Raw genomic sequence first — 15897 nt, 5'->3', positions numbered from 1 at the left:
CATTCGAGCTACATCTGTGAACAAATGGGGGTGGTGGGGGAAGAACTCTGTTCTCGAGCAGCTTTTGTCCCAATGGGGAAGACAGATAATAAACAATAATCAAATCACTGAGAAAATTATGTAGAGTGTTAGACGTCCTAAGTGTTTTGGGGGGACTGGAGTCATATGGGCTGGCAGAGGGGTGCTGTGTAGGTTGGTCAGGACTCGCCTCTGTGAGGTGGAGCCATTTGAGCTACAGTGTGAAGTTGATTAGAGTGAGCTGTGCAGATAACGGTGGAGGGGGCGGGGGAGAACTTTCCAGAACAGGTTACAGGTGGAGCAAAGGCAGGATCTAGACTGGTTTTGCGTGTATGTATTGAGTGGGCTTTCTCTCTCTTCCAAAGTGCTGCTACATGGGGCTCAGAGCAAGGAAACATATTGGGCTGTGGTTTGGGGCAAGGTGACTCTCTGTCTCTTGGAATAGGAACCTTTAGGGGACATCTCTCACTTTTTCATGACATCAGTTGTTAAAATGCTCCAGAGCTGCTACTGTGCCCTGAGAAACCTTGGTGAGCAGGGATCACCCCCTCCTGTTTGGCCTGAGGGAGACACTCGCCCTCAGTTTCCTTCCCTGCTTGAGCCCACATGTGTCTTCACTGCTTCTTCTGTTCCTCTTAGGGCTGGGAAGGCAGTCTAGGGCGGTGCGCCAAAGAAAGTGACAGGGAGGAACAGCACAGGTTCACTTTTACTCCTCTCTGAGCATCCCACCCCCAGGACAAGCTGGGCCAATCCCTGTCCCTGCACTGAGCCACCTGTGTCTTCACCACCTGGTACCTGCAGGCAGAAAAGCTCCTAGAACTCTTCTTCAAACCTCTCCGCCCCCCGCAACACACACACAGCATTTCCCCAGTTCTAAGCTATGTGGGGGGTTTATTCCTAAAATTAAAAGGCATTTATCAGTCCATGTGTATATTTACAAAAACACATCACAAGGGGTATTATGGACTATTTGGTCCATCTTCTAATCAATACCATTTTAGAATAGTTGCACTTCATCCCCCCCAGTTAGGACCATCTTGTATGTAAATTTCACATCCAGCCTTTTCTATTAAAGAAAATGTGATGACTGTTTCCTTGGTCATTAAACATTCTTCAGAAACTTCATTTATAAATGATCACATATTATTTAGTAATGCATTATCCGCAGTCTTGCTGCCCACAGTTTGAGTTACCTGCAGTCAGCCATGGTCCAAACATATTAAATGGAAAACTCCAGAAATAAGCAATTTATATGTTTTAAATTGCACGCCATTCTGAGTAGCGTGATGAAATCTTGAGCCGTCCTGCCCCCGTGCTGCGGGCCTCCCTGCCCATTAGTCACTTAGGAGCCATCTCAGTGGTCATGTCGACTGTCCAGCGTCACAGTGCTTGTCCGAGTCACCCTTATGGCATCTAGTAATGATGCCAAAGCGCAAGAGGAGGGAGCTGGCCATTCAGATGTGCCAAAGGGAAAATGTAAAATGCTTCCTTTAAGTGAAAAGGTGAAAGTTTGTCATACGTGTGTCCGTGTAGGAAAGAACACGGCACATGTAGCGTAGGGTACCGTCTGTGGTTTTAAGCATCCCCTGGGGGTCTTGGAACACATCCGCCTTGGCCCCCGGAGGGCTACTGTGTCAGTGTTCCACAGCTTATGTAACCGGTTACCTAGAGTCTTTATTATTATTACTTTTTTTATTAATAATAAGCCTTGCAGAACCTGGAATAGAAATTCAGGATAGATGTTATCATTGCTGTATGTTCCTGTCTTGGAGATGTGAGTTAACTACGTTACAGGGGATGGATTTGGAGTGATTGCTTTAAAAGTAATTCTTGATTCAGTGAATAGGCCTCGGGCAGCTGTTTCATAAAAACAATTTGGGATCTGATTAAATTATTTCTGATGGTAAATTGAATGAGATACGTGAGCTCCTTCCTGGGTTTACTCACCCATCCTGAAGAATACAGACGAGTATTCTAAGAATATCAGCCACAAAAAAAGGGACATTGCATCTACCCATCTCTCTTTATTCAACATACACCGAGATGCTCTCAATGAATACTTCTCATAAATCAGGTGAATAATTATAGAAAGCAGCACCTGTGTTCTAGTTGCTTCACGGGATTGTTTTGAAGACGACCTGAAAAGTCACAGACTTGTGGCTATTCAGTAAATGTCATGTTACGCAGGTTTTTATGTCATTTGACGTTGAAATGCATCCTGTACTGAGATATGTCCTGGAAAGACATAAAGTAGCAGCAATGAATGTCCTGATTTTTCAATACCCTGCTTAACTTGATAAACTGGAGACTTTAGATTGACTATGATCTGATTTACAAATTTTGAAGTAGGAATTGGGGAAGAAAAAAGTGCTTTTTTAGGAACACAAAGTCGTTTTCTCGGATGCCGTGATAGTTCTTGGCTGGGTATGGGAAGAGAGGAGTCGTTCTGGTGCTTCGGCATTGAGAACTGTGCTCTGAACGTATTCTGTGGTAGGATGCAAAGAAAGGACAGACTCGGGTGGCAGCTTGACTCAGCCCGACCTCCTCTCTCGCATGCTCTCTGCCCCTTCAGGATCTCAGCAGCACGGACCTCATCCGGCCCCGCATCAGCCTGGTGTGCCAGATCATCCGCGTGGGCCACATGGAGCTGAAGGAAGGCAAGAAGCACACCTGTGGACTCCGAAGACCTTTTGGAGTGGCAGGTATGAGACACGCCCAGAGCTGACGGTGAAAGGTGCGCAGCCACTGTGGAAAATAGGGTGACGGTTCCTCAAAACATTAAACGTGGAGCTACCGGATGATCCGGCGATCCCACTTGATAAGAACTGAAAGCAGGGTCTCGAGGAGGTATTGGTACATCCATGTTCGTAGCAGCGTTATTCACAGTAGCCAGAAGGCAGAAGCAACCAATACATGAATCCATCAACACATGAATGGATAAACAAAATGTGGCATATATTAGACATACAATGGAGTATTCCTTGCCTTCAAAAGGAAATTCTGGCACATGCTACAACATGGGGGAACCCTTGAGGACATTATGCTAAGTAGAATAAGCTAGTCACAAAATGACAAATATTATATGCCTCTACAAGGGTCAAATTTATAGAGAAAAAGTAGAATGGGGGTTGCCAGGGCCTGGGGGAGGGGAATGAGGGGTGAGTGTCTAATGGGGACAGAGCTTCAGTTTGGGAAGATGAGAAAGTTCTGGAGATGGCCGGTGGTGATGGTTGCACAGCAGTGTGAATCCGCTTAATGCCAATGAACTATACTCTTAAAAATAGTCAAGATGGTAAATTTCGTGTTATGTGTGCTTTGCCACAATTTTAAAAATTAGAAGAAGGAGGGAGGGGGGAAGGAAAGGGGGAAGAAGGGGAGGGGAAGAGGGAGGCCTGCCCAGGGACAGTGAGAGATCACACTGTCATCGCCGGCATTAGGCACACTGCCAGCTGTCTCCTGGATTCTGTGTCCTCACCTGGCCCACGTGCCTTTCCTTCCCCCTTGGTGCCCAGGATGGTGTCTTACACACGGCAGAACCTCAGATGTGACTGCTGGGATACTCCTGCCTCCATCTGCATATTGAGTTTAGTGGTATAAAATACTTTCCGGCAAGTGGTTTGCTGTCTAGGAAAGTTACTCTTTAAAGGAAACATTGTGTTTACTTCTAAATACTTTCAGAGAGGGTCCTTGGCGTACACCAAGCCCCGGAAGCATCCAAGAGGTCCTGTATCTTCTCCAGTAGTTTGTGCAATTGAGGAAATAGATTCTTTGTCTTACCTTGACATGTTGGTCACCGATAGCTTGACAGCTATGAAATGTCGTAATTCTGCTCCTGGACAAGGGCCCTGATGCTCCATGTTCTCAGGGTCGGCCCTGTGGGATGTATGAAGGGTGAGGTGGCCTCTGTTTTCCGTGGGACTTTCTGTATCCTGCACCCCTTGACTGGCCTGGAGCCCACGTGCTGCTCCAGCTCTGACCGGAGGGGACGGCATTACTTCTTTACAGAGAATTAAAATGACATCTGAGAGAAGGCAAGGAGCCCCAGCCCAGGACTGTTTAGCCACCTATATGACAATCTGTTTATTGTTCCATCAGAGGAGTTACGTAAGGCATATTCAAGGTCATCGTCATTCAAAATGGGCCAGAGAGGCTCAAGCATGAAGCTTGGGGCTTTTGCTTTCTTCTCTATTTCAGGGTGTGTGTGCGTGTGTGTGTGTGTGTGTGTGTGTGTGTGTCTTTGGGGTGTTGAACATTGTAGGGAGAGAGAGGAGATTAATTTTCTCTAAGCCTTGATGTCAGGCATCAGCAGAGCTCAGGAGTAACCAGACGATGGCATTGACAAATGAACTGCCTATTTTGGGAGGTCAAATAAAAATTTCTCTGCAATTTTTTTTTTTGGTGCAATTCTTGCAGGGTTCCACGACGGGCTGACAGCACGTTGAACGTGGTGTCCAGCTTTCTGCGTCGTCTTCTCACCCAGCATGATTATGTTCCAAGCCTTCTGCGTTGTCTGAGTTCCTTTCCAGGAGGTGTTCCTTTCCTTGCCTTTCTTTTTCATTGTCTCAGATAGCAGTATTTCTTTTTAATCTCCACACGGTGTCTGGGGAGTGGATTGTTAATGTGTGTTTTATGGCAACACTATAATTTGTTAACCCAGGGATCACCTCTTGCCGGGAGCCCTGCCTAATTTTAACAGCTTCAGAGTGGCCCGCTTATTAATTCTCTAGACAGCAGGGCGTAGTGGCGTGTGGTTTGGCTCTGTGATCAGTGTAGGGCTCATACCCTGGCTTTACCACTTCAAGACTTAGGGCAAGTTCTTTAAACTTCCTGTGCCTCAGTTTCCTCATCTCTCAAAATGGGGCTAAGGTATCTGTGTAAACAGGATAGTACATGCAGTAGGCTTAGCGCAGTGCTTTCTATTAAATGCTCTTCTTGTGTGCAGAAGAGCAAATCACAATATGATCTATTTTGTGCTACTGGTGACCCGGCTCACGTGGAAACCAGGTGAGAATATGTCAAATCAAAGTGACAGTTGACCACTTCCAGTCTTGAGTTTCTCTCTCCAAGTCTTTACTTCTTCGGACACTCCTGCCAGAAATACGTATTCTCTGTGGCTTTGAATGCAGGCTTACTGAAAAGTAATCTGGTGTCAGATTTCTCAAGAATTTAGCAACTCAGTCTTGTAGAATCTTTAAAGTGGGCAGTCTGCAGGCATGATCCAGTTAAATCCAGGCCTTTTCCAAGCACTCCATGAATTGCTCTCTTACTGGGCTGGATGGGTACACTGGGAATCTTGGTTGGCAAAGAAATAAAAGAAACGTCCCTGCTTGGTTGGTATCTTTCTTCCCCTGGTGTTTTATGTCTGCCGGGATTGTCCTTTTCCGTAGTAACTTGCTGAGGCATGAAACAATTACTGTCTTTAATTGAGTTTATCTCTCTCCTAGTGATGGATATTACTGATATCATACATGGGAAGGTGGACGATGAAGAAAAGCAGCATTTTATTCCCTTTCAGCAGTAAGTAGTTTGGCGCTTCTCCCAGGTGACCTGCGACCTGGATTAGCCGTTGAGTGGCGTGTTCACGCAGAACCAGGTGCGGGAATCATTCTCCTAGTTAGGGAAGATGGTCACATAGGAGCTGGACAGAAGACTCTTTTCAAAGTCCTTTATGTTGCACTCATTTAAGACGGTAAACAGAACTTTCCTGATTCTACAGAAATGACCAGAGGAAAATATTAATAAAAATAAAGGGCACCTGTCTGTCTGCACCAGAATCCTGAGGATGGTGCCATTTTGGTGTCAGAAGTGCTGGAGTATAATATGGAATAGGTGTCACGGAAGGCAAGGAATCACGTGGGATAGCACGGGGCTTCTCCTACTGCGTCATGCATACGAATCGCCTGGGGTCTTGGTAGAGTGAAGAATTTGATTCAGTAGGTCTGAGATCTGTGTGTGGCAAGCTTGCAGTGGATTACTGGTGCTACTGGTCAGGGAACCACACTTGGAGAAGCAAGTTAGGAGATAAGAGAGTAAAGAGCCCTCGGAGAACCCATGGGTTAGGGTTCTTGCAGGTGTGGGGACAGCCAGCCTGGCAGTGCATGAAAGCATCCCCCATCCTGAGCTTCAGGAGCTGGAGCCCTGGGTGGGCCACTGGGGAGCCGTTGGGAGCAAATCTCAATCCCTATAACTGTGGGGGTGCAAGTGTGACTGGCTCCAGCACTGGCACGAGGGATGGTGGCCTGGTGGCCACTGGGGACATTGCCAGAACTGACCCCTGCCAGTACGTCATCAGCTGCTCCTATCATATGCAAATATAATGTATTATATATGTATTAATATTGTTATATATACATAGTAGGAGCAGCATTCGTGGATATGAAAGCTACCTGAAATATATGTCTTTGTATTTGTTTTCACCTTCACAGTGGGTTTCTTTCTTTGGTTGTGTGCCTCCCCTGCTTAATTTCTGAACCAGCTCTCCTCCAGCAGCCACGCCGCCACAGTGAGCCCTGAGATTGTCCCCACTGTGAAATAATACATGCTTTGAGTCCCCGACAAACCCAGCCCTAATTTGATTACTGCTCCCCGTGCGGCCAGCAGCCACAGCAAAGCGTTCACCATGCAGATGGCAGCCTCTGGCATTTCACTGCTAAGATTTAGAACCTACTTCGTAACCTATTTCATAACCTACTTCAAAAACTTTATAGCGTTTTCCTCCAGGAGGGTTTTGTATGTGTATTTTGGAAATCCATCTAGAGAGAGTCATTTGGGGGGGGGAAAAAAAAACAACATCTCAGACTAGAGCAGTCCGATTTTCCAGCCACACATGCAGCGTGTTTTATTGTCAGGGTACAAGGAGCCCCGCAGGGAAAGCTGGCCGGAATGTGGCGGTCAGAGAAGACAGGGGACTATTGTGCTGCGCCGGGCAGATCTGTGGTTACTGATAGCGTGTCTGCTGTCCGTAGAATGGGGGCTGTGTTCGGTTCTTTGATCACCCTTTCTGAGCCTCAGCCTGATGTGACCATTCAAGTGAGCTTGTTTGGCCGCACCCATGCCATGGCGATCCTGGATGTAGTTTGTCACTGCATGGACATCTAAGAACACCCACTAGATGCCCGGCATTTACACTGCTCTCATACATGGAGTGTTAGCACTGCACGGGAGCCTCAAAGGCATATGACCCAAGCCCGTCTCCTGTCTAATGAGGAAACTGAGGCTTGGAGGGAGACTCTTGCAGAGCTCAGTGTCAAGTACAAGTAGAACTGGAAGCTGAGCTTCCTGTCCCTCCCACGGGCCGTCCTTTATAAATTCCATTACGGCAGCCTCTTCCACCTCAAAAAGAGCATGGAGCATTGCCCGTGATTTTAGCTATTAACATTTGGCTTTCAGTTTTGTTTATTGTTGGTTTTTTTTTTTTCGCTTTGCCTCAAGTCATTTCAAAGATGAATTTAGTGTTTAAGATAGACGCCCCATGGAAAAATAAAGGAAAAGATGGAAAGAGTTTAGTGTTGTATGTCCAAGTTACTCCCATAAAAGCCACCACTATCAGGGTTGTGCTGCAGACACTTCCTTTCCCTCCTTACCCCTGATTTCTGCCTTTCCCAGGATCGCGATGGAAACCTACATCCGCCAGAGGCAGCTCATCATGTCGCCCTTGATAACATCGCATGTGATCGGGGAGAATGAGCCGCTCACTTCGGTCTTGAACAAAGTGATAGCAGCGAAGGAAGTGAATCACAAAGGACAAGGTACACAGCCCAGTGGCCCTGTCTACTGAGCTGGGAGGGGACTTTGCTTAGGGTAGGGGGACATGCTGAGCTGGGTCCTTGGACTCCTGCCCTTGCATTATCTTTCTCTGATACAGAACAGCCTGTGCTGGGGTCCGCCCACCGCACTTCCTATCAGAGCCTTTTAATGCTTGAAGAACATTGAGATACGCCCAGTAGTGAGTTGGATCACAGTTGTATCTCGTATATTCTATGGAACAAATTTTTACCCCCTGAATCTTGCCTCACTTTTGTCTACCCTTCATTCCCTATCCCGACTCCAGGTGAACACACAAAGGAAAAGAGATTGGAGAATAATTGTGTTCCATTCTGAATAGGTTTACCCCATAATATTTCCTAAAGTTGAGAGGAAAGAAAGTAATGTGAATATGTATTAATAAAAAATAATGCAGAACTTTTTAAGTTGTTTTTATTACCTCTGCATAACATTCTGTTGATACAGTTTTAACTAAAAGAAGTTCTGCTTATTGAAACTGCATTTTAAATCAAATGGAATCTGAAAACAAGTAACTAAATGTGTTTCTGGTTTTTTTGAGCTCTTAACCTAAGGATATAATTTCAGTTAGAGTGGAAAACTCTTATACTAAATAGAGTGTTAAAAATGTTTATTTTTAACAAAACTGGAAAAAATTCATTTCCTCTGTTGTTGCTTAACAAAACAAGCACTTTTCAACTGTTTTTATGCTCTTCATAAATATTTTTTGTGGTTGCATAATATTCTGTGGTTTAGATTTAAGAAAATTGAATCCCCTAGATAAACATTTAAGTACTTTCTAATTTGTTACAATTATAAATTTAAGTAACTCTGCTATGACTATCTTTATACATAAAACTTTTTCTATATTTAGGACTACCTCCCTAAGAAAATTCTTAGAAGTGAGATTTCTGGGTCACATGGAGGAAACAAGCTTAACACATTGACTACCACATTAGAAGAAAAAATTTTTTCCCTGGGACTGTGGCATTTTATTTAAAACAAACAATCCTTTCTAGTTTGTTATTTTTTTATTGTTTTCTGTGCTTGAGTTATATGCACAGAAATGCAATCCACGTTTTTAGAATTAAATTGTCAATATTAATTATAACAACGAGAACATCAACAAGTAAGATTTTCATGAACCAACTGCAGGGTTCTGCTTCTTGTGGCCCCAGGCACAAAACTAGCCTGAGTTAAATACAACTCACGTGGCAGTCAGTGTGTTAATCCTGGAGATGTACACGTTGCCAGATTGCTTGCCATAGATTTCTACCAGTGGGTACTAATCACCTCGTTGGAGTGTTCATCCTACTGTACTCTTGCTCACTTTGCAGACTGAGTTTTGAATGTTTTTACCTGTTGGAAGGTGAAAGGTGGACTCCCTTAGTTCATTCGCATTTTAAGAAATGACTTGAAGGTGAATTAATCTAGCCTTCGTATATATTTATGAGTTTCCTAAAATTTTCCTTCTCAGATTATATGAGCTCTTTATGTAATGAGGATAATAATCTTTCTTATTTAAGACACGTATTTTTGCAATTTTTGGTTTGCCAAATATTTATAAGCTTCTTTTACTTCCATGTGAATTGTCTGTTCATATCCTGTTTATTGGTGAGAATCTTAATGTTTTTCTTTTAATGGATATAAATTTGCAATTTCTTATGTTACCCTTTTGTAGTGTACTTTTTACTTTTTTATGTATATCAAAAGATTTTAGTTTGTATATAGGTAATTCTTTTGCTTTTATGATTTTTTTCATTTGTTTCTCTCTTTCGAAAAGTGAGTCATTCTCAGAGGTTTAATGACTGTATATGTAATTTTTCTTTTAATTTTGTCTTTTTCCTGCTTATATTAGGAATTAATTTTAATGAAAATACGAGGTATGAAATTAAATTCTGCTTTGAGCAGCAAGAAAATTATCCCGGCACATTTATGAAATTATTGGGTTTTTTCATGATTCATTATATCTCTTTTGCCATATATTAAATTGCTATATATTACAGTATTTAATTTCATTGTTTTATGTATCTTTTTTACCACTAGTATCACACATTACTGTAGCTTTACAATATACTTTGGTATCGATTTGTATTAATATATCTTTTTTTACCACTAGGGATCACATATTGTTGTATCTTTACAATCTATTGTGGTGTCTGATAGGGCCTATTTCTACTCATTTTTTCCCCAAAATAAACATCTCTTCACATCTCTGTCAAATTCTCAAAGAAGCCCTGTTGTTATTTTGATGGGAGTGTCGTTAAAATTATTTGTTAACTGGGGGAGAATTTATTTCTTTATAATAAGGTATCTGGTTATTACTATACAACTTAAATGTTTTTCTCAACACTTACGCGTGTGTGTTACGTAGATCATACAAAGAACTAAAAGTTTATCCTTTGATTCTTTAAAGGTCTTTGGGTGTCCTTGAAGCTTTTGCCAGGTGACCTCACACAGGTTCAGAAGAATTTTTCGCACTTGGTTGACAGATCAACAGCAATAGCGCGGAAAATGGGCTTTCCTGAAATAATACTGCCAGGTAAACAGCTTTTACTCACCTGTTAGCTTCCTCCCAGGCAGCACTTACTTCTAACTGGACAGTTGAGGCCATTGGGTCTGTAAGATTTGGTTGTTTATGTTCCATGGCACCAAAACAGTTGGGAGATGCAAACAGCGTTGCTTGTGATACCTTAAAAAGCTGCCCAGCGTACGAGCCCGAGCTGATGCTTTTAAACGTCGCTCAGAATTTTCTACTCACTCTCTTTTCCTTTATACTCTGCCCGAACCCTCCCAAATAGCACAGGGTCTCAGTCCAGGAAGTGAATATGCTTCATTTGTGTGTCCCTGTTCTCACGGTGACATTCCAGCATGTGGGCTCCTTGCTCTGCCCAATCTCGGGGGGACCCTCTGCTCCTTCCTCTTACATTCCCACTGAGCTCTCGCTGTCCTCATTCTTGTTGGGGACAAGAATGCAAACATTCTCTGGTTTCTTGTTGTAGGTTCATCTTTTTTGCCACCATATGTTGGTGATCTCCATATGTGTTCTCTTGAATTCACTGACTTCACCCGCTCCAGTTCTTAATTTTCATTCTAGTAAAAGGAAATTGGTCCATAGAGGAATTTTATATATATTACTATGAACTAACTGATATGAATAAAAATTCTAGAAAGCCAACCATGCCATGTTAGAAAAATTCTAGAAAACTAACTTACCTCTTGCATGAAAAACTCAAATTCTTTTCAAATAATACAAAATCTTACTCCTTCTTTGGGAAATGAAGGGACACTACTAATTGGTTGCTGCACACACTATATCTGCACCTAGTGGGTATTAAATGAATATTTGTGGAACGAAGGAATAAAAGAGTTACAAAATGAGCTTTTCTTCCTCATCAAAAAAAGGTAGTTCTTTGCTTATTTCATCCATTTCAGAGCTATTTTACCCTAATACACACTCATCAACGTTCTGGGAAAATGTTTTATCTTGAGGCTGAGATAAAGTGAGGATGGTTAATGGGGACAAAAATACAGTTAGACAGAATGAATAAGATCTAGAAATCGGTAGCAAAAATAGGGTAGACATAGTTAACAGTAATTTATTGTGTATTTTAAAATAACAGTGGAATTGGAATGTTCCTAACACAGTGAAATGATAAAGGCCTGTTTGATGATTACACCTTGTATGCATGTATAAAAAGGTCACATGAACCCTACAAATATATATAACTATTATGTACCCATAATTAAAAATTTAAAAAAGTACCAGTGCAGGAAAAAAAAAATAACTATTGGTAATATCCCATAACTGAAGGCAGTTTTACTGCTATAGCAAGACAGGAATCTGAAGAAAAAAAAAAAACATAGAGAAATTTATTCTTTGGGCAAGGTGAGTTTCTCTTTGAAATCTGGCATGGTATGCGTGGAAAGGTAAAATGAGGTAAGCTGAAAAGAGAAATATGCAGAGAAGACTTTTGTCATATGAATAGTTGATTATAAAGCCAGAGCATTTCGTATTTTATTTATCTTCTGTGTCTTATTACATTTTGAAGCTTAAAAATGTCATCTCTCAGCAACACTCACAGGATGGGTTGTCATGTTGCAGGAGATGTTCGGAACGATATTTATGTCACCCTCATCCACGGCGAGTTTGACAAAGGGAAAAAGAAGACACCCAAGAACGTGGAGGTGACTATGTCCGTGCACGACGAGGATGGCAAGGTGTTGGAGGTAGGCGGGGCTGCCCAGAAGTCCTGCTGTCGTCACACCCAGCTTTATGATAACCATAGACTTCTGGCTGTATTTTAATTTCTTCTCCACATCAGGGTGGGTTTGGTTTTCACAAGGAAAGAAATAATAAAACCTGTTAAACTTGTGGTTAGCAATGACTAGTTTGACTAATGAGGCCATTGAGACGCTTACGTTTAAGTGTCCACGTGGTGCTAGGAAGTAACTCCAGCCACGAGTGATTTCACGTGTGTGCTTCCCACGCGGAGGTGCTTTGTCATTGCCAAGTCATTTAGCCACTTTCAAGCTTGATCGGCTCCCCTGGGGCTGAGCGAAGTGGCCCGAGTGCTCCAAAGGCACAGGAGGCACATTTCTTCTCCTGAGTGAGCAGAACCGAAGGAGACGTGTCCAGCAGAGGCTGTTAACCTAGACGAGCCCTTGGGTGGAAGTCGGCTCCCGCCGCTCTTTAGTTTGAATGACCAGGAGACTGCAGGAAATCCAGAAGGGATGAGTCCCTTCCTCTGGGAAACACAGCGATTAGTGGCAGAGCTGGGAGAGGATCCAGGTCTCCTGATTTCTGGTCCAGAGTTCCTCCAAGTCTGGCAGCTTTCTGTCCGCACAGAGACATAAGTCCTGATTCTGACATTGGAGAGGAGGACTGGCCACAGGAGGCCTCCATGACCTCAACGGAAATCTGGCTCCTCTGGTATGAGCCATAGCTACCTGCTTTGGAATCCAAGGATCGAGCTCTTACTGCATTCAACGCCCCAAGTGTCCCGTTGTGTCAGTGCTTAGGGAGCAATGGTGTACAATCCTGCCATGTCCCATGGATGTTATGATCTTGGAAGGAAACATATCCAAATGGTTTACACAGTCAAGTGGCATTCTGTGTTAGGGAGATAAAAAGAATGCTTGGACCACCGTATGGAAATTATTTATTTGTTTATTTTATTTTATTTATTTATTTTGAGACAGTCTTGCTCTGTCGCCCGGGCTAGGGTGCCATGGCATCAGCCTAGCTCATAGCAACCTCAAACTCCTGGGCTCAAATAATCCTCCTGCCTCAGCCTTCCCAGTAGCTGGGACTTACAGATGTGCACCACCACACCTGGCTAATTTTTCTATTTTTAGTAGAGATGGGGTCTCACTCTTGCTCAGGCTGGTCTCCAACTCCTGGCCTTAAGCAGTCCTCCCGCCTGGACCTCCCAGAAGGCTAGGATCACAGGCATGAGCCACCGCGCCCAGCTGGGAGTGTTTTATTTGTGCCATTGATAAGAGCCCTCAAACCCAATGAGCTCATTTCAAGTATACGTCTTCTCCTGGCTGGTCATTGCATAGCTTTGCCAACTAGCTTGGAAGTGCCCCGTGGAGTCCTGGTTCCACTGAACTAGCTGGCTCATTCCTAGGAAAGGATGCTGCCCTGAGTCTGGGTGACGGTGCTGTACCCACACACAACCCCCCAAAGCAGAATGTAGACAGGAAGTAGAAACCCCGTCCCCCAGACCGTGCTATATCTGCACAGGTGACCTAACTGCAGTCACCCTCACCAGGACTCCTGTTCCCTGAGAGAGAAAAGAAGAGGGAAGGAATCAGGGGAGTGCATGGCTGGGCATAGAAGAGAAAAAGTTACAGGAAAGAGGAGTGTTCTCATGGTGCTGGGTCCCGGAGCTGCTACCAGATATATACACTCAGACCCTCATATAAAGTAGTAGAAATTCTCTACTCTTCACCCCAAACTTAGCTTAGAGATGCCAGTGTAGGGCATATGTGGACATGTTAGGGGGTAAGGGAGTCATGCATGCTGTGTGGAGTCCTCTTACTTTTCTGGACAAAATGATCTCTTCCTGATTTTCTTTTTCAATCCAAAGAAAGCAATTCATCCTGGTGCGGGATATGAAGGCATTTCAGAATACAAATCAGTCGTCTATTACCAAGTCAAGCAGCCCTGTTGGTATGAGACTGTCAAGGTGAGAATGAGTCTTGGGTCACCCCTGTCGTCTATTAAACTGTGTTTAGATTCCTGTCTTCTTTTTATCCCCAAATCATTCCTATTTCACCCTGACGTTTTAGGTAAGTTGCCTATGGTGATCAATAAGAAATTGTTGTAATTATAATTCTGTAGAAGAGCACGCATCTTTAATAAACTCAGCGTTCTTCAGTAACATTCTCATTCACAAATGTACAGAAATTTGAATAGAGAAGCTTCTGGTTGTCATGAGGTAATAGGCTGCCAAGATGGTCCAAAATCAAACGGAAATTTTCACACTGTGCAAGCAGTTTCCTAACATTTTTTTTCTCCTTGGCCTCTAACCAAGTTTTCTGGGCCTCTTTTCAACTTAAATATGTGTGTTACAAGTTCCAAAGTGCTTCTCAGATCAGTCATCTCCTTTGAGCCCCATATCAGCTCTTGCAGCTAAAACAAGCAGGTATCGCAATGCCCTTTCTCTGATTAGGTACTGAGACTCGAGGAAGTTAAGTGACTTGCCCAGGTCCCAGAGCTAACTAGTGTCAGAGCCTGAACTGGAGGCTACTCCTGAATCCTAGGCTCCAATAGCTCTGTTTTTTCCCTTTTTTTTGAGACAGAGTCTCGCTCTTCTGCCCTGGGCTAGAGTTCAGTGGCATCAGCACAGCTCACTGTAACTTCAGACTCCTGGGCTCAAGGGATCCTCCTGTCTCAGTCTCTTGAGTAGCTGAGACTACAGGTGCACGCCACCATGCCCAGCTAATTTTTCTATTTTTTTCGTGGAGATCGGGTCTCACTCGTGCTCAGGCTGGTCTCGAACTCCTGACCTCAAAGCAATCCTCCCACCTTGGCCTCCCAAAGTGCTAGGATTACAGGCATGAGCCATTGAACCTAGCCTTCCAGTAGCTCTTTCTGATTGTTGAAGTCATGTGAGCTCTCCACAGGAAAACCAAAAAATATTGCACTCATCTCTTAATTTAGAAGTAACCACTTTCAATAATTTTATGTAGTTCATATGTTTTGAGTGATGCTGTTTATACACATTTATATTGTGCTTTTTAAAACTTCTTATCTCAAGGCGTAAGTTCTTCAGACGTGTATTTTTAGCTACTTGCATAATGTTCCAGGATATATATGATCATGCCGTAATTTAACTACTCACCACAAATTTTCTACTCTTCTCATTGCCCCATGGCACTGTTTTCCTGCCGCCTATGTGTGTGTAATCGGCAGAAAGCTTCTTTGCCCCCAGTATTCTATCTTTTCCTTCTGTTATCCACCCTCATTATTACCATATCAGTATACACCTTGCCATCTGCAAAGTCCTGTATAGACCTGAAAGTAACAGTCTTTTTCCTCTGAAGTATTTACTGTTCGTACTTGAGAAAAGTCTAGAAACTTGTAATATTTCTGTACTCAGAATCTATGCTAAACAGCAAGATGATCTCATCTTGAGGTTCTTTTGGTTTGAAAATAGCTGTTGTCCTTTGAATGAAACCTTGTACCAAATCTCACCCTATAGTAATCAGCGCTGTTAAAATTGAACCTAAGTCTGTAAAATGAGCCAGGCATGCACAGTACTGTGTATCTGTAAACTATTAATTTCTTACTATCATACAGGTATCCATCGCTATAGAAGAGGTCACACACTGTCATATTCGATTTACCTTCCGACACAGGTCATCTCAGGAATGTAAGTGTCAGGAGATGTGTGACATATTTCTGTAAAATAAAAATATTTACTCTTCCTTGACAGCCCTTTTGTGGATCTAGAGAACAAGATACTTGGAAGCTAAATACGTGGCAACTTTATTGCAGAATTCTTTGGTGCCAAGGAAATCAGAATCATGGATTTTGCCGGGTGTCCAGGGTGTGCGTTAATCACTTTATATCAGAATTTCCACTGAAATACGTTCTGTGAACACTGA

General features: G+C 43.2%; 1 protein-coding gene across 1 annotated transcript in view; it reads left to right on the top strand.

Annotated features, from left to right (window-relative positions):
• The window catches only part of DOCK5 (dedicator of cytokinesis 5), a 169138-nt gene that overhangs the window by 88612 nt on the left and 64629 nt on the right, over window positions 1-15897 (top strand). The window contains exons 10-16 of the mRNA XM_069484838.1: window positions 2591-2720; window positions 5463-5535; window positions 7624-7766; window positions 10196-10321; window positions 11885-12009; window positions 13875-13973; window positions 15590-15662. Of these exons, the coding sequence (XP_069340939.1) occupies window positions 2591-2720; window positions 5463-5535; window positions 7624-7766; window positions 10196-10321; window positions 11885-12009; window positions 13875-13973; window positions 15590-15662 (769 nt within the window). The remainder of the gene's footprint in view (window positions 1-2590; window positions 2721-5462; window positions 5536-7623; window positions 7767-10195; window positions 10322-11884; window positions 12010-13874; window positions 13974-15589; window positions 15663-15897) is intronic.

This window comes from Eulemur rufifrons, chromosome 12 (genome assembly GCF_041146395.1).
Source record: "Eulemur rufifrons isolate Redbay chromosome 12, OSU_ERuf_1, whole genome shotgun sequence".
In the NCBI taxonomy this organism is placed as follows: domain Eukaryota; kingdom Metazoa; phylum Chordata; class Mammalia; order Primates; family Lemuridae; genus Eulemur; species Eulemur rufifrons.
The sequence above is the reverse complement of the archived record's forward strand: the minus strand, read 5'-3'. Positions and strand labels throughout refer to the sequence as shown.